Raw genomic sequence first — 18817 nt, 5'->3', positions numbered from 1 at the left:
TTATTATTATTATTATCAGGTAATTTTCATACTGTAACTTAATAAGCATATAGTGATGTACAGAAAAGACAACTTTTTAATGCATTTTATTTGTTTAACTTACATTTAGGCCTAATATGTATGCTAATTATTATATGAACACAGGTATTCTTGCATCTAATTCTCTATATATAACAGAGGTGTGACTTTCAGAGAACTGTAGAAAACCATTATTGTTTAAAATTATTATTTTTATTCATACACTTCTCCACAGGAAATATGGGTAGTAATGGGGCACGGGATGCACCAAGTGCCTTACAATAATTAAAGTATTTACACATTATAATACAAACACTGATGCACAGGTATATACAAAACTGTAGACAACGGGATCTTCATTCTTGCGAGAGGAACAATCGCACAATGTTGCATGTTGACAGGAGGACAGAACGTTGCATAATTTTGTGGATGTTCAGTGGAAGACCCAGTTCTCGCAGACTCTTGTGAAGTGTGCGTGGAATGAGGTCGTTGGCTGACAGAATCACAGGGACTATCCGTACCAGTTTCATGTTCCAGATCCTATTGATCTCTTCTGCAAGTTCTTTGTACTTGGAGAATTTTCCACGGTACTTCCTGTCAATGTTGGTGTCACTGGGGATAGCGATGTCAATAATGAAAGTTGTCCCAGCTTTCTTGTTTACCAGTATAATGTCTGGTCTGTTATGGTTGACTGTTTTGCCTGTCACTACAGCAGTGTCCCAATAAAGCTTAATCAACTCATTCTCCAGAAGTGGTGATGGATGGTACTTGTAATAAGGGATACGCTCCTGAATGAATTGGTTTTCCTGAGCAAGTGCCTGGTGTATGATTCCCAAGACATGATTGTGTCGTCTCGTGTATTCTACGGGGGGTAAGTACTGGGCAGCCCACAGTGATATGGTCGATGGTCTCGAGATGAACGAAGCATCGTCTGCATTTGTCAGAGAGTTTGCTGGTGTCTTTGATGATGTACTTTTTGTAATTGTCTGTAGCTATTACTCGGCCTTGTATAGCAACTGCAAATCCCTCTGTCTCCCCAAATACGTGCCCACTTTGTAACCACATACAAGACGCATCCTTGTCTATGCTCTGTTGGTTTAGATTGCTGTAGTATTTTAAGCGGAGGGTCTTCTCTCACCATGTCCTTTCTTTCTCCTGCAGGGATACTTTGTGATTTGTATGTGGGTCAGAGGCATTGTATGGATACAGAACAGTGTACTTGTCCGCAAGTACTACAGCTTTATGGAGAAGGCTGTTTTCTTGCTTTTTATGGAAGTATCTCCTTAAGTTCTTTATCTGATTCAGGAGCTTGACTTGAAGATCCAGCACTCCTCGGCCTCCCAATTTCCGTGGAAGAGTGACCCTTTCCATGCATGAATTTGGATGATGTAATCTATAGGTGGTGAGCACAGTTCTCGGTTTTCTTTGTATGCTATTTCTGTAGCAGACCATTTCAGAATTCCGAATGAATAAACAAGAGTTGGAATAGCATATGCGTTTATTGCTTTAATTTTGTTCTTGGCATTTATGTAGTTGCGCAAAATCAGATGCAAACTCTATGTATATTCATCAATTAGTTCTTGTTTGATTTTCTTGTGCTCCAGGGTTGCATTCTGAGCAAATCCAAGATACTTGTATGTCTCCGTTTGTGTAATTCCCTCAATTAAAGATCCGGTATGGAGCTCATATGGTTGGAAGTTTGTGTACCGACCACGTTCAATAGTTAGCAGCTTACATTTCTTTACTCCCAACATCATTCCCACATCAGATGAGTCTATTATTATTATTATATCAACTATAAGTTTTGTACTGTAATATACACTTATGTTCATAAAAAACAGAATACCTTGAAAGACTAGAGTTAGGAAGTGCATATTCAAAGGACATGTTCATTAGTATGTTCTGCAGAAACTATTAGCATTTCAGTCACCTAGGTTCAGCATGTGTGCTGTTGCCTAGTAGGCACTGGGTCCTTCATGGGCACTGATAACTTGTTCCATGCATGATGGCATCGACACAAACAAGGCTCAAATGGCGTCCTGGAGTATAGCCATCCATGCTGCATTCACCTCGTTCCACAGTTCATTTTTGGTGGTTGGCATTGGCTCACAGCGCGGCACCCCTCGTTACACCACATCCCACACATTTTCGATTGGCGTCAAGTCCGGTGATCGAGCAGGCCAGGCCTACAGTCTGACATCCTGTGACAACAAGAAGGCACGTATTCATGCAGCAACATGTAGGGTTGAGCACTATGTCCCTGTTTCAGTACACTATGCCGGTGCACAGTTATGTTCTGCTGTTCCTGAACTCCGAATGTCAGTTGTTTCGAAACATTCTCAAGCGAGACAGACAGTGACTCGCTATCCTGTCAGAAACGCCACTATGCACAGCCGTTCGCCCACTAGCTGACTGTTTATACCAGTAGTGCGCCACCACGTGCTAGAGTGTTCCGTGTTTTGTCATATCCTCTTTATTCTTTGAGTTCCGTGTAAGATTGTTATTCATAGAAGCCTAGTAATATATACCACACAATAGACTGTAAACTTTGCATAATGTCGCACTGAAGTCCTGTTTAGGACATTTTTACTAGAATAAAACCAAACAGAGTGAAATGCAATTTATGTTCTGCCATTTTGTCTGCAAAGGGATCTTCAACCGGCACAATGACGAGACAATTCAAACTTAAACATCCCACAATTTTTATTTTCATGTTCTGCTTTAATATTGTGTATGTAGAGTACTAACGAATGTTTCTTCAACTGTGCGAGTATATTTTAAATTTGTGAAAATAACATTGTGACATTTGTAAACACATCTACTGCCAATCTAATTGTGACAGGTGTACTTCAGAATCAATGAAAACATTCTTATCCTAAAAACAACATTTAGACATGATTATTTGGGCAGGCATTTCAGAGTTCCGACTACTTCAAGTGCCGAGAAGTTTTATCCTGGCCCTAATTACTCTCAATACAGGCCGATACATTCAACTGGTGAAAATATTCTTGGATTAGTTACTTTTAACCCAGTCTTGAAAGCCAAAAATAACGGCCAAGAGGAATCATCATGCTGACCACACGACACCCCGCAACCTGCAGGCCTTCAGGCTGAGCAATGGTCGCTTGGTAGGCCAAGGCCCTTCAAGGGCTGCAGTGCCATGGGGTTTGGGTTTTTGTTACTTTTAAACATCTGTACTGCCATTGTAACAGTGTTATATGTATTTGATATTGGCCAAAATAATCTTAACCTAAAAGCAGGCTTTAAACGTGATTACGGGGTACGAATTTCAGTGTTCCGACTGTTCCTTCAAGTTCCGTGCACCTTTATGCTGGCCATAATTACACATAGAACATCCGGTATAGGCCCATTCCCCAATGCGGAGAGTGTCATGTTGCCTCATGAAGTTCTCTCTACCGCGTAGTTACTATCCCATGTGCTGGCACACTGTGCCAAAACACTCCCCCTCAAGCTCCTAATGTTTCGGAACAACTGACTGTTCCGGTCTCCCTAACGCTTGCAACATGTGGTCACCCATTGTCCTGCTGAAATATGACGTCTGGGGCATCGTGCAGAAAGGGTATGGCTATGGGTCGCAGGATGTCATTCACGTAGGTCATACTGGTCACAGGGCCCTGGACACTCACCAACTGTAATTTGTGGTCGTACCCAATAGCACACCACACCATAAGGCCTTGAGTTGGCGCTGTATGTCTTGTGAAAATGCAGTCAATGTGATGCCTCTCCCTGTCTGCGGCAAACCAAAATGCGACCATCATTTTTAAACAAACAGAACCTGGATTTGTCCAAAAACACTATCTGCTGCCATTCCTGTCCCTAGTGACATCATTTCATACACCATTGCAGTCTAGGATGTTTATGCACATTAGTCAAAGGTAGGCAGAGAAGCCTGTAACCCAGACCGCAATAAACGGCGACGGACTGTCACTCCTAATAGTGTAAAATGTGTTGTACTGTTCCACTTTTGCACCAGAGCCAAGGAGGGTGCAGATCTGTCCTGCAATACCATTCAGATGAGGTGTTGATCTCCTGAGGGGGTGGTCTGGGTGGTGCGACCAGACCCATCTCGTCGTGTTCTACGGCCTTCTGTGAACCATTCTGTACATACCTGTTGCACTGCCGACACACTTCGTCCCACACGAGCAGCAATTTCCCGGATGGATGAATCACATTCTCTCATGCCAATAATGCGCCCTCTTCCAAATTCCCTCATTTGACGGTACGGTTCACACGTCTGCTCAAGTCACACTGATCTATTACCTTCCGTTTATAGTCACGAGAGCTGCAGGCACATTTTACCAGTTGGTGGTGGTGCGCCGAGATATCGATGTGGACCTTGAACCTGACAGCTGACACGGTTCAAATGCTTATCATTTCTTCAGAACATACTAATGCACATGTCCTGTGCATATGAACTTCCTATCTCTAGTCTCTCAAGGTGTTCTGGTTTTTATGAACATAGTACTTCGGAAGTACCTATTTTTTTTCCTGCATTTCATTTTTTAACTTATTTGTTTTGTATAACGTGCTTACCATGAATACAATGAAATTTCCAAGTTCTTTGAAATCATTTAAGACAAGACTAGGCAAACAATTGATACGGAATCTCGCAAATGGGCGACAGCGCTAAATGCACATCATTGAGTGTGTGTGCAGATATTTTTTCATCTAATTCTATATACTTAATGAAGTTGTCACTGTGGGGGGAAAGGCCTTGTAATATCAAAACTTGATACGAAGACATGGCTGCAAAAGAAACCTGAATCTAAAAGCTAGACAACTCATGGGACAGGAGTTCATAGAAGGAAGACCAGATGGCAGCACCGAGTACTGAATGTTGTTGCTGCTGTCTTATCAGTAAACACTAAGGGCCCTTACACACGAGCGTTTTTTTGTCGCCATTGTCGACCACAAAAAGTGGTTCATGTGTGGCCGGCTGTCGCCGCTTTGCCGTTACCGTACAATGCAATGGGAAGAATACCTCCCCTTTACACACGAGCGTTTTCTCGACCACATGCGAACCACGTCGCCAGCTATAGCCGATCCCGGCCACCGACCACTTGCCGACTGCAGCGCATTCCTTTACACACGGGCGACGTCCTGGCGACAAGTTCCCGCTGGCAGTATTCGTGATGGAGTCGTTTGATACAGATATGTTCATTGCCGAGATTCAAGCCGAACCCGCTATATGGAACTACGCTAGTGATACATGCAGCAACCGAGTTGAGAAGGTCAGAGCATGGGAGATGATCTGTGAAGTCTTTCACAGCAACTTCCAGAACTTAAGCACAAAGGAGAAAAATGAAATAGGTAAGATCTACATGTATTTATTTACAAAATGTTTAATTATTGCGAGTCTGTCTTCTGACGATATAGCCTTCCTCATCACAGTATCTGTCCATGAAATAATTGGCCCTATTTCCTGTAGTAGTTCATCGAAAGACGTTTTTGACATTCTGAAGAACTGGAAAAAAACTTATCCGGATAATTGCAGAGTTCGTGATATACTGTAAAGCATGAAACTGCCCCAACTGTTGCCGGACTTCTACTATTGGATGTAACCACATCGTCCGCGTTTTCCTTCTTTTCCTGCGTCGTCGCATAAGCAAAAGAAGTACAGCCTCCTCTTCAGAATCCATTATAAATGAGATTGACCGAAGTTCCACTTGCCGACTGTCCCAGCGGTGATGCTGACCAGACCACATTTTGTCGCTGGCTCGGCCACAAAATGTGGCTATAATGAACTGCAGAAGTGGTCGAGCCGGCCACAAAGACGCGTATTTTTGCAGTCGATAACGACGACAAAAAAAAAAAAAACGCTCGTGTGTTAAGGGCCTAACTACACAGATGCAATAGGAGCGGTGACTTATGTGCCGTGAATCGGATCACTGTATCGATTCAGTAACGTGAACGGAATGAAACGAATCTATTCAGTAAAATGAATCGAATGTCCCATCACTACTCCCTACAGCCTCGATCTTCCACCTATTGACTAGCACCTCTTTCTCTGTCTGAAGAAGCTTCTCGGCAGTAAGCATTTTCACACCGACGGTAAAGTAAAATGACGAGTCAGAAGCGGTTTTCCTAGGAGGATCTACTAAAACTTGTCCCATGCTATGACAAATATTGCAGTAAGCTTATAATTATGTGGAAAAGTAGCTGAAGATATGAAAAGAGGCATAAATATGTAATTAGTCAATATGTAATAATTCTTATTTTATTGGCAAATGGTCCTTAATTATAAAGCAGCCCTTGTATATTCTATATATTCCTGTGTATTGAAATAGATGAATTTGACTGATTACATAAATTGATAAAGAGGAATTTTGGAAAGGATAACTCAAAAATCAATATTTAAAATTCCCTATATGGGATCCTTTCACTGTTCTGAATTTGGCGAACAGGTAAGTCGACAAACTTACGAATACTAACATCAGCCATTGAGAACAACAACATTAAGCCACAATCATTTCTTAATAGCACAGAGCAAGGTTACTAGGATCAATACCAAGCGTTATATATGAACTAGTCATTTAACATACCTGCAGCCTCAAGAAGAGCCTCGAGCCTTGCCTGCGTTTCAGGATCCACTGAATGGTCCGTATCCTCAGGGGACAGCAGGAACTTGGAAGTTTCCAGGCGAGTCTCTTCGTCCAACTCGGCCTGGTCTATCACAAAGGATTCAACCTGAATGGAAACAACAAAACAGTGTTACTTCTTATCAAAAAAAGTTGCATTTTGTAACATAAAGCCAATGTACATGCTTTCCCCTTTCAATCCCCTGCTTCCCCTGTAAGCAAGTCTTATACCCTAAGCAAAGAATAACATCAGGAACAGGTCTGGAAATAAAATATTAGAAGAAAGATAATGATCCAGTTGGTGAAAACTATAGTCCTCTGGCTTAAGAGTTAAATTTTATAGTGCTTTACACTTAATTTTCAATACAAGTAATGAGTGTGACATGAATGCCAAATTTTCTCCTGTGCGAGATATAACATAATGCTAATACAGTAACATAACACAGATAAAATCTTTGATACAATACTCTTCTTTATTATAATGAAGAAATATCCATGTTAACCTGTCGGGTTGGTTCTACATTCACACACCTAACAGTCATTACCGCAGTATGCTGTATGTATGTACACTCTGTACAGTACTACGCAAAAACAGCATTTATACAGCATCTGTTGAGCACAGACGGAAATAGCATACACAAATGATTTCTAAAGGCCCTAATCTTTTTGACCATTAGCATTTCAAAAAAATATTTCATAATCTCATCACTGAAGAGAGGAATAATTTGCCTTATACCCTATGTTGAGACAAGATAGAAACTGTAGACTCATAGATGCCCGATCTCTATTTCCATCCATATAAAGAATTTAAAATCCTTTTAATCCAAAGGGAAAGGCAAATATCATCAGGGGAAGTATTGGTGGGCCAATACTGTGAAAATTGTCAGGACCTTCACATGGTCTTTCGGGTTCTGAAAAAGTACTTTTAGGGGAGCAAGAAAGTAGTGCAAGTAGTTTCCTTAACCCAACAGCGTGGAGTGTCGTATAGCACACGTCATGCAGTAGCCATCTGCTGCTGTGGAGTGATGTGTCTGACATGCATTGTGCCGCATCTGCATTGTCGCTCCATCTTGTGAATTTCCTTCGAACTATGTCTGACGTCTCTTCACAGTCATCTACATAAAGCTTCATTCTTTCATTTCATATATCTATTGATTCATTTTAACGATTTTTCACTTCGTTATCGATGTGTCAAATTCATCTACTATTCGCTTGTGTACTTTTCCCGCAATGGCATCTAAACAAAGATAATTTTTCTAGTGATGCTATACAAGGTATATTAAATAACTGTTTTAGTAATTATGAGGATAGCAGTTATAATTTTAGCGATGATTCCGATGACATTTATGTTGATATTGCCAAATTAGACCGTGATGAGGCTGAAATGATACAGAAGAGACTGTTGTTTCCGATACTATCTGTGCTAGATGCTGTAGTGGTCCATGTCATTTTTATTAGGATGACATGCATAATTATGTAAGAAATTAACATTTTGTAAGGTCTTTTTCACCCCGAGGTTTAGCTCTAAATGTCGTGCCACCAGTAAAGCCTTTCAAACTTCTTTTTTCCAATTGAACTCGTCCACCAGAGTGTGAGTGTAACAGAACCACTAAACTTAGCTGTACATAAAGTCCCGAGGAATGTTATTTCTATTTCGATCTAGGGTAAGGGAATTGATTCCAGTCATTTAAAATGAGATGTATGTTACCTCAGCCCACTCCATGTTGATGGGAATAGCACAGAAACTAAATTTTAGGTCTTACTCTCGAAAAATTGTACGATTGTCACACCTCCTATTTGATTCATATCTTTAGACAAATGTGAATTTATATGCAAATCACCTCACTTCAACGATGAGACTAAACACACTATATATGGTGGACCAAAAAGCTATTACCAATATAGGCCTAATCAAAATTGGTTGGAAATTAACAGAGATGTGGCATCATAAAACAGTTTGATGCACAGGTATGCCAGCCTTTAAATGTCCAGTGAAAGCTCCTCTCGCATCCAGTGCAAGCTAGATTTTTAAATGCTCGCACTCAGAAGGGTTAATGATTACAGTAGTCCAAAAAATGGCGTAGATTATGCCCAAGAAAAATTTCTGCCTCTTGAAAAGATAGAAATGTCAATATAACATCTGCTTATAGTGACATTTAGTTGGTGTTGTGCAAATTGCAAAATGCAGTCAGTGAGTAGGCTACAAAATTCTTCTTACTGGACAATCAGGGCCAGGGATGGATTTCACAAGTGTTTTTGATGCATTCTTGCCCTTCTTTGATGAAGGGGTTATATCATAGTAAAGGAGAACAAATATGCTGAGCAATGCTTACAAGCGTCTGGAAGATAAGGTCATGTGTTAGGACCTGGGAGCCCATGACAGGCAGTAAAATTGTAAGCGGTTCTTGGTCTCAATATGAGTGGAGTGCAGAAGCCCACTCTTGAGAAGTTATTTCAGTAGAGATGCATTTCTGGAGTCCTTGATCTTAACACAAACGATGAAATAGGACCAGTTTGAACTCATGTGATACAAATATATCGTTCATAATAGGATTGCTGACAATTATACACAGCCTCCAAAATTATTTGAGGTTCAAAACATTCTCCAAATAATGAACACAAAATTTCAGTCTGCCTACCTTCTATCACAAAACACCACTATTGATAAATATTTGAGCCTGTAGAAAGCCTAAAACAGTATATCCCTCTGAAAACACTGGAGTTAGAAATAAAAATTTGTAACTTTGAAAATTATCTTCCAGTTCCCACTATACACACCCAGACATTTGCTAAGTCACCCTGAAAATTATGTTATTAACTTGTACAGTTTCTGAAATATGGAACATTTTGTGAAGTGCTACAAAATCTCATTCTACTGGCCAATTTAAATATTGCCTAGAGTGCAGAAGCTAGGCCATTTAAATACCTGCCTGAGATGTTAAAGAACATGTTCTCTACCACCCACTAAGTAAACAAATGATTTTCCAGCACTGTCTCTACAACAGTAATGGCAACTATCACGCATCTGTACAGTGCATATCAAATGACCTGGCACTCAGTAAAGTGTATAGGAATCCTGCTAGTACATTTATGTTTACCTCGCCTCAAGGACATTCAAATATTCTACTTTCAAGTATCCAGAACACCATTTCCTCAATAATCAACATCATGGAAGAGAATTTAATAAACATCGGTGATGGCCTTCTTTAGTCAAAAGATATAAAAAAGAATGGCATACTACCAGGTGACTCTCCGAGCCTCTTGATGTTTAACATAACACATGACGAAGTACAAAAGGTAGTAACTGGGAATGAGAATGTGTACTTATATGCAGATATGGTTATATTGAGCAAAATGGTCTCAAAGTGCATAAACGGGCATGTATATAAATCAGAGTAAGGCGGTTATGAAGTTCCGGAAAGGAGGGGAACTGTCATCAACGCATAAATTTACCTGCAAAAAAACAAAAAATTGAAATAGTCAAATCCTTCAGATATATAGGGGTGACACTGCATGTCACTGGATTCACTTTCACAAGCACATTGAAGATAGAACAGTGGCTGCGATACAGGTTGCAATGGAGATTTGCAATCTCAAATCCCTTTCACTAAGAACAGCAATGTCTTATTCAAGCTGAAAGTTGCAACAGTAGAACGGTATGCAATTGAGATATTATGGCCGTACCTTTCATACAGAAATCTTAAAACTTTAAGACAGAACTAAAGTCAGATACATAAAAATTTAAAAAAGAGCACACTGCATCGGAGTTTTCACCAAATTGACTTGTATACCATCTAGCATGAACGTCTTCCTTCATAGAAGATCTGATAACCTATAAGCTGACACCAAACCCAGCTACCAAAAGGTGCCTGGATGAATGACTCCAGAAAACTGCAGAAATAGACCCAGAATTCTTCAATACTCCTGCCATGAACAATCATGAATGGAAAGTATCCAATTTGGACCTACGTCACCTCTACACAAGATCAGCTATTTACAACTTCCATCACCTTAATTTATTTTGTAATAAGAAAGGGTTGTTTTTGTTTTTTTAATCCAGGTATCCAGTGACTGTTTTTGAAATTTGCAGCTCACAATGTTCACTCCACCACCTGTTCGACTGCACACAAAGAACACTACCTTTTCTCTCATTATGAAACCTTGTACTGACAGCGTAATTTCTATATTTTCGAATCATATGTACACACTGCATAAATATTAAATATTATTAAACTGCTTAATATTCGGACAGTTCTTATTTCATTAAATGAAAAGGAAAGGAAGAGGAAGAACAGATGCAAGAAAAAGTAACAGCCCCTACAGATTCACATTCAATATTGTTTCTCCACAACTAATTCTAGATGCCCCATGTGGATAAACTTTTGGTTTATTATTTTAAAACTTAGTTATGTAGGTGCAAGAAGTTCAAGAAATAAACTGTTGTATTATTTCTGGTTTCAGTGAAATCCTTTTAACATGTTTATTATGCGATACTATATAATGAAAATTGTTTGTCATTCATACGGCAACACTAAATATCTTTGAAAGTTATCGGCTATTTGGATAGTGCAAATTATTAATGCTATACAAGTGCACATCTGCAACATCTGAAAGTAACAGAGTAAAGACGTTCATGAAGGTATAATTTTTAGTTGCTTTTAAGTTACGTACACTGAAAGAAGACCCTGCTATCCATTGAGCACCAACAAAAATTCTGAAATTTTGCTCTATGGGCCGAAACTTGATCTTCAGGTGAGCCAGCTGATACTCGTGTTCGTCATGGCCTAGTAGGAAATCCAGAACTAGGTGTTTGTGACACACATGTTAACATTAACAAATAGATGTGATTTAAATGTTTCTGCACAATCTTTAAAAATGGCCATACCTGAAAATAATTATATCTCTGTGTGCCATGGTTTGGATTATCTACGAGCATCAAAATTTAATTTTCACTTTTTTTGGGCATTTCAGGCCCAACATTTTAGTAGAGTACTCTCCGAAATGGAATACTGAACATTTTCTCATAAAAGAAGGATTTGAAACAGATGACAAAAAGCTGCTACTAACAATTGTTTGGTTCTACCAATTCAGATGATTCTCATCACTCCACAGATTCAATTAAAAGCAAGATAAATCAACATTGGAGCCAGTGAAGGACAAGCAAAATGCTGTATTTCTTTACATAACAGTGGAAAAATTAAAAATAATGGCAAATTCATTAAAGAGTCCAGTAAAAATGACTATGTGAGAAGGCAGCACTTTCTGGACACAGGGAAGTATTTTGAAGTAACTTAGGAGAGAAGAACGGTAGAAATCATTTCCTCAATACCCTTGACTTGTTTACTGTATCATCAGAAATTTTTGCTATATACCTCTGCGTACTTTCCTTACCTTTAAATCTCTCCACTCAACTGTATCAGCAAAGTTAACATTCCATGCCTTTGTTTACTGCAAATCAGATTCCTAGAAGTTTGTGGAATCAAAGTTGGTTATGATATGGATCCGATATCCCAATCCTCAAAAACATACCAGTGAACAGCCTCATGTTTCAAGAAACAGCTAAAACCACGCCAGCATAAAGATCCAGGAAGCGATTCCCATGATCTACGAAAATACATCTTCTCCACATTTAACTAATAAACGGTTTGTGCAATGAAATCATCCATGAGAACTATCACTCTGTTGGTCTTAACAAAATTCAGTGTCTATAAAACTTGTGTATATTGTCCTTATCTGATACAACCTGCTGCCTTGTAGGTTGAGGTGACTGGACATCAAAAGAGAGAAAACCCTGAAAGAAAATCTCTCTCTTGTGTTAAGCTCAGTAGGTCAATGGAGGGATTATTGAGGAAGTTGCTTTCAAGAATAATAAGAGCCTCAGATACAGAAATTCATGACAGCAACATCAATTTGGTGCAAATGACAGTTTACAGCCTGATATTACACCAGTTACCCAAACCAAATAAAGACAAAGTATCAGAGCGTGAAAATTAAATATCCTTAAGTAAAATTTACAATTCCACTGTTTCAATACAACATACTTTTGCAAATGCAGTTTTACATTACAGTTAAATAGAACCTATAACAGATTTCACGAGAAAAAAGAGAATATCATTCTTTGGTCATCTGTTGAGAACACCTCAAGACAGGTTAATACACAGAATTTTGGAAAAGCTTTGGAAACAAAAGCAACAACCTGTCTGGATTAAAGAAATAAAAGACAACACGAAAGAATTAGACATAACACTGGAGGATTTATAAATCAAACAAACTAAATAAATTGAAGAATAGTAAAGTTAGATTCCTACCAAAATGTGATAAAAGAGAAACAACTAAAAGGGTATTTTCAGAAGAACGACAACGAAGATCAGACAAAATGAAGAAATACTGAAAGATCAGAAAAGAAAAGAAAAACATAAAATATCATAGAAGACCGGACAGAAATTGACTACAGTGGTCCAATGCAGCTATAAAAGCACAATAATAATAATAATTATTATTATTATTATTATTATTACAGTTGAATATTTATTTGGTACAAGTTTCGACCCTGTTCGGGGTCATTATCAGCCATAAATATGAATTGTACAATTCATTCGAAAGGTCCTAAAACAATACAATTTTAACATAACATTAAGATTAAAATAGACAAATGTGACACATACATATGAAGGGTTGCCGGCAAGAACCGCAGTAGTCAGAAAAGTCTAAAAACGAGTTATAGGCGGCATCTTGTTGTGTTCAGCATTACGCACGTGATTACACAACCGATTCTGTCAAAAACACTTAAGTCGTACTGTATTAGCCTCTAAACATACGGCAATTCGGCAAAAACCCCACAAGTCTGGACTGTTGCTAGCGAGAACACCACTAGTCAGTGGTGCTTTAGGAAGGTGCTGTGAGAGTGCTCTGCTCAACTCCCAATAAACCACTGATAAGCTACAATTTTGTTTACAACTGCCCGCGTTCCTCTATGTTGTACTCCTGTTTTCCAAGGTTTTACGTTAATATGAACACAAATGTCCGCCTCTGTGGTGTAGTGGTTAGCATGATTAGCTGCCACCCCCCGGAGGCCCGGGTTCGATTCCCGGCTCTGCCACGAAATTTGAAAAAAGTGGTATGAGGGCTGGAACGGGGTCCACTCAGCCTCGGGAGGTCAACTGAGTAGAGGTGGGTTCGATTCCCACCTCAGCCATCCTGGAAGTGGTTTTCCGTGGTTTCCCACTTCTCCTCCAGGCCAATGCCGGGATGGTACCTAACATAAGGCCACGGCCGCTTCCTTCCCTCTTCCTTGCCTATCCCTTCCAATCTTCCCATCCCTCCACAAGGCCCCTGTTCAGCATAGCAGGCGAGGCCGCCTGGGCGAGGTACTGGTCATTCTCCCCAGTTGTATCCCCGACCAAGAGTCTGAAGCTCCAGGACACTGCCCTTGAGGCGGTAGAGGTGGGATCCCTCGCTGTGTTCGAGGGAAAAGCCGACCCTGGAGGGTGAACAGATGATGATGATGATGAGATGATGAACACAAATGGTCCAATGAGGTTCTCAATGCTGCAATATTTCATAATTAGCATCCCACACTCCGAGATAACGGATGAGCTGGTTTTAGTAAGTGACAGCTGTCCTGCGCAAAACAAAAATAAAACAATGGTTTACTTCCTCTTCTGTGTAGTACACATTCTCAAACTTCTTCACCGAGCTCGATAGCTACAGTCGCTTAAGTGCGGCCAGTATCCAGTAATCGGGAGATAGTGGGTTCGAGCCCCACTGTCGGCAGCCCTGAAGATGGTTTTCCGTGGTTTCCCATTTTCACACCAGGCAAATGCCGGGGCTGTACCTTAATTAAGGCCACGGCCGCTTCCTTCCCATTCCTAGGCCTTTCCTATTCCGTCGTCGCCATAAGACATATCTGTGTCGGTGCGACGTAAAAAAAAAATTAAAAAAAAAAAAAAAAAACTTCTTCAAAGGGTTACATACTTTTCCCATTCGTGGTCATAGGTACCCACCAAACGACCAGGACTTCTCACTTTTTTCTGCTCAACGCAGGAAGAGTACCATCGCTGAATTTCCTGAAGACTGGGATGAAAGGATTCTCAAGGCCCAAATGTGTCCATCTCCATTTGGTTTGGAGATATTCACCCACCGTGATTTCAAGGATTTTAAAAAAGCAACTGACAGTTTGTTTTGTAATAAAAACCAAAGCCAGCATTCAGGCTTCAATGTGTTGAATCTATGTGGTGTGACTTCAAACATAAAGCTGTATATTTGCGACAAACGTACTGTGGTCCTTGGAGCCGTCACATCACAGACCCGAAGTTCAAAACTCGGGACACAACTTACCAGGAGCTTTCCCGTCCCCTCCTGCAGTGAAACCTGCAAAGGCTAAGGAAATATTAAAACTTGCCCAATACCTTGCAAATCCTGCAAGCAAAGAGTACTACTCAAGCCTCTTTGGCACAGCTGCATCAGTGGATGTACCTACAACCAGTTGTGACTATGAAACAGACAATGATGATAATAGTTTTGAGTTGTCATTGTATGCTGTATATCACATTTTCCTCCTCTTTATTTAATGATAAATAATCATTTATATTTATATGGTATATAAATATAATAATATTAGGCATTATCTTAGTGGTGTTGGATTGAATTCTGCAAAAACCCCACCAGTCCAATCCATTTTCCTTCATCACGCTGAGAGAATATAATTTGGTATCACTCAATGAGTTCTGATAACATCCCTGATGCCTACAGAGTATTTACAGGAAAAAAAAAAAAAAAAACTATTTATGGGACGAAGATATGCGGTTTTTCTCGTTTTCCCACAATTGTAATTTTCTGACTAGTGGGGTTCTTACATTCAATTTTACAAAGTATACATTTATTATTCACCTATTCAATACCTACAATACCACGTTTTGTGGTTACATAATCATAAAATCTTTTATAAAGTTTGCGACAAACATACCGTGGTCCTTGGAGCCGATCCGAAGTTCAGAACTCTTGACACAATCAACTTACCAGGAGCTTTCCCATCCCCTCCTGCAGTGAAACCTGCGAAGGACACGTTGACTCCAGATACTAAAGTTCTGAAATGTGTCTCTTTTACACAAGTTCTAAAGGTTGTATGACTGTGTGTAGCGCTGATCAATATGAATTAAGTAGACACAAACATGATAAAAGTTTGTAAAATAAGCACAAATGCTTCAGAATATGGTAAATACATGTCGTTGGAGTAGTACTAATATATTTCTAAGTACTAATTGTTCTTAAAATGCATATCTTTCACACAAGTTCTGGCATTTGTACAACCTCGTTCAACGCTGATGTATAGGAAATAAGTTATACACATGATGTAAAATAAGCACAGATGTTTCAGAATATGGCAATTATATGCCGTTGCAGTAGTACTAATAGATTTCTAGGTAAAAATTGTTCTTAAAATGTGTATCTTTCATGGAAGTTCTGCTGGTTGTATGACCTTTGCATGACACTGATGTAAAGGAAATAAGTCATACACATGATGTAAATAAATTAGAAAAAATAAGTCATTGGATGAACTTCAAGTAGATATCTATGAAGCTGAGGGCAATCGCTGTGCATGAGGGTCGAATAAGTATTTGTAAGAAAAGGGTGGTGAAGGAGGGGCTATGTTTGCGGCAAGGCTGAAGGGTGTGGGAAAGGGGGTAATCGCTGCAGAAAAGTGCCTTGGATTGAACGTAAAACCAATTTCTGATTTGTTAAATTAGCATTTCTGAAAATAACAATAAGTAGGTTGAATAAAATATTAGGTTACTCCGAGATATCATTAAGATTACAATTAGAATGGAAGTAGGCCTACTGGTCTAGGTGTATAAAACAGTTTTCCGTTATATTAAGTAAAGGGCCTTCGTTTACTATTTCAAGGATTTCCATATCCTGCTCTATGCTGGTGAAACTATGGTTGTAATCATGCATGTGTTGGCCGACTGCTGAGAATGAGTACGTTCCAAATATCTTATGCTGAAATTCCTCCCTGTCTGTCCCACATATGAAAAAATATAAGAATTACACTTAATCCTGTAAACTCCCGATTTTTAAAATCTGTTAATCCTGTTCATAGATGTAGTATTATGTAAAATACCTGCATTATTACTGCTGGTTTTAAAAGCTATTTTTACATTGTGTTTCTTGAGAATGTTAGTGTTAGTTAAATGTGAAAGTAGAAATTGTAGGGAAGTTGTGTTTTTCTTTCTTAAGTATGGTTTTAGGATGATGTTTTTATTGGTTGATTATTCTTTCTATGAAATTACTATTGTAAACGTTAGATTTTGTGATACCGCGAATAGTGTTAAGCTATTGTAAGTCGCTCGTTTGTGGACCTGGGGTTGTTCTGAATCATGGCGATAGGGGAAGCAGTTTGAGTGGGTTTCCTGAAATCTTATAAGTTAGAAAGTTCGGGTGTCTGGTGATGGTTAAATCAAAAAAGTTTATTTTTTGATCATTCTCAGATTCAAGTGTAAATTTGATGTGAGAATCGAGAATATAACGGAAAACTGTTTTATACACTTAGACCAGTACCTTAATTCTAATTATAATCTTAATGACATATCAGAGAAACCTAATATTTTATTCTACCAACTTATTGTTATTTTCAGAAATGCTACTTTAACAAATCAGATACAGGACGAGTTGGCCGTGCGGTTAGGGGTGCGCTGCTGTGAGCTTGCATCCAGGAGATAGTGGGTTCGAATCCCACTGTCGGCAGCCCTGAAGATTTTTTCCGTGGTTTCCAATTTTCACGCCAGGCAAATGCTGGGGCTGTACATTAAGGCCACGGCCAGTCCTTCCAAATCCTAGGCCTTTCCTATTCCATCATCACAATAAGAGCTATCTGTGCCGGTGCGACTCAAAAGCACTAGCAAAAAGAAAAATTGGTTTTACGTTCAATCCAAGGCACTTTTCCGCAGCGATTAACCCCTTTCCCACACCCTTCAGCCCCGCCGCAAACATAGCCCCTCCTTCTCCCCCTACCTTCCTCGCTTTCTCCATACCGCAAACCCAACCTCTCCCGTGTATTCCCAATCTTCCTCATTCACATTTTATTTCACATCAGTCATACTATAATCTGCCATGCTTCTAACACCGTCGCACAAGGTGAGTAACATTTACTTTCGTTATTCAATCCCCCCTTTCTTCTTTGGTCTTCGCACTAACTTTGGCTTTTTTTCTTATTGTTTATTAGGTCCAGTTGCTCTGCAATGAACTGAGAAATCTTCACTAAACTTTTCTTACAAATATTTATTCGACGTTCACACACAGCACTTGCCCTCAGCATTATAGATATCTACTTGAAGTTCATCCAATGACTTGTTTTCTAATTTATTTACATCATATGTATGACTTATTTCCTTTACATTAGTGTCAAGCAAGGTCATACAACCATCAGAACTTGTGTGAAAGTTATGCATTTTCAGAACACTTGGTACCTAGAAATATATTAGCACTACTCCAACAGCATATAATTGCCATATTCTGAAGCATTTGTGCTTATTTTACAAACTTTACAAACAAATAGTAGTTGTCTAATGGAGTAGTAACACATCACAGGATATGTGATTTTCTTTCACCTGACTCATGTCTATGCAATGGAATGAGATTTAAATAGTGACTATTCTAATTACCTTCTTCATTCCAACGAACATAAAAGAATCAAATTTATGTATAAACATTTTTATTGATAGCAATATGATATCCTCTATGATTTTATATACTTCACTATCAGCTGTATTTTGTGTTTTAACCCCCATCAATACGATTGTAGTGGTGTTTTTACTCTTAGCTATGTCGAACATTCTTAGAAGTTTTCACACTAGTTTTAAGGCTATTGATTGTCTCTAATGTAAACGTCAGATCTTAGGGATCCATATACTTTAAAGTCACTAGGTTCGGGGCCCTGATCAAACTGTAGGCTAAGGTTTATTTTGACTGAGGATGCTTACAACAGTTAAGCGAAACTTGCCACAACTTACAACACCAGTTGTAATGTTTGTATTCTATATATAAGGACTGATAAGTATTGGAAAGGTGGTGTATATTATTGTTCTTATCTTAATGTTTAGAATGTCATATTTGTCTATTTTAATCTTAATGTTATGTTAAAATTGTATTGTTTTAGGACTTTTTGAATTAATTGTACAATTTATGTTTATGGCTGATGATGA

The 18817-nt window shown here is 39.1% G+C and overlaps 1 protein-coding gene across 6 annotated transcripts in view; it reads right to left on the bottom strand.

Annotated features, from left to right (window-relative positions):
* Positions 1–18817, bottom strand: part of LOC136873986 (ankyrin repeat domain-containing protein 17) — a 918230-nt gene that overhangs the window by 691854 nt on the left and 207559 nt on the right. For all 6 annotated transcript variants that reach the window (XM_067147404.2, XM_067147402.2, XM_068227616.1 and 3 more), the window contains one exon: positions 6582–6726. In XM_067147404.2, the coding sequence (XP_067003505.2) occupies positions 6582–6726 (145 nt within the window). The remainder of the gene's footprint in view (positions 1–6581; positions 6727–18817) is intronic.

The sequence above is a fragment of the Anabrus simplex genome, chromosome 5 (assembly GCF_040414725.1).
Source record: "Anabrus simplex isolate iqAnaSimp1 chromosome 5, ASM4041472v1, whole genome shotgun sequence".
Lineage (NCBI taxonomy): Eukaryota > Metazoa > Arthropoda > Insecta > Orthoptera > Tettigoniidae > Anabrus > Anabrus simplex.
This window is presented reverse-complemented; position numbering and strand designations above follow the sequence as displayed.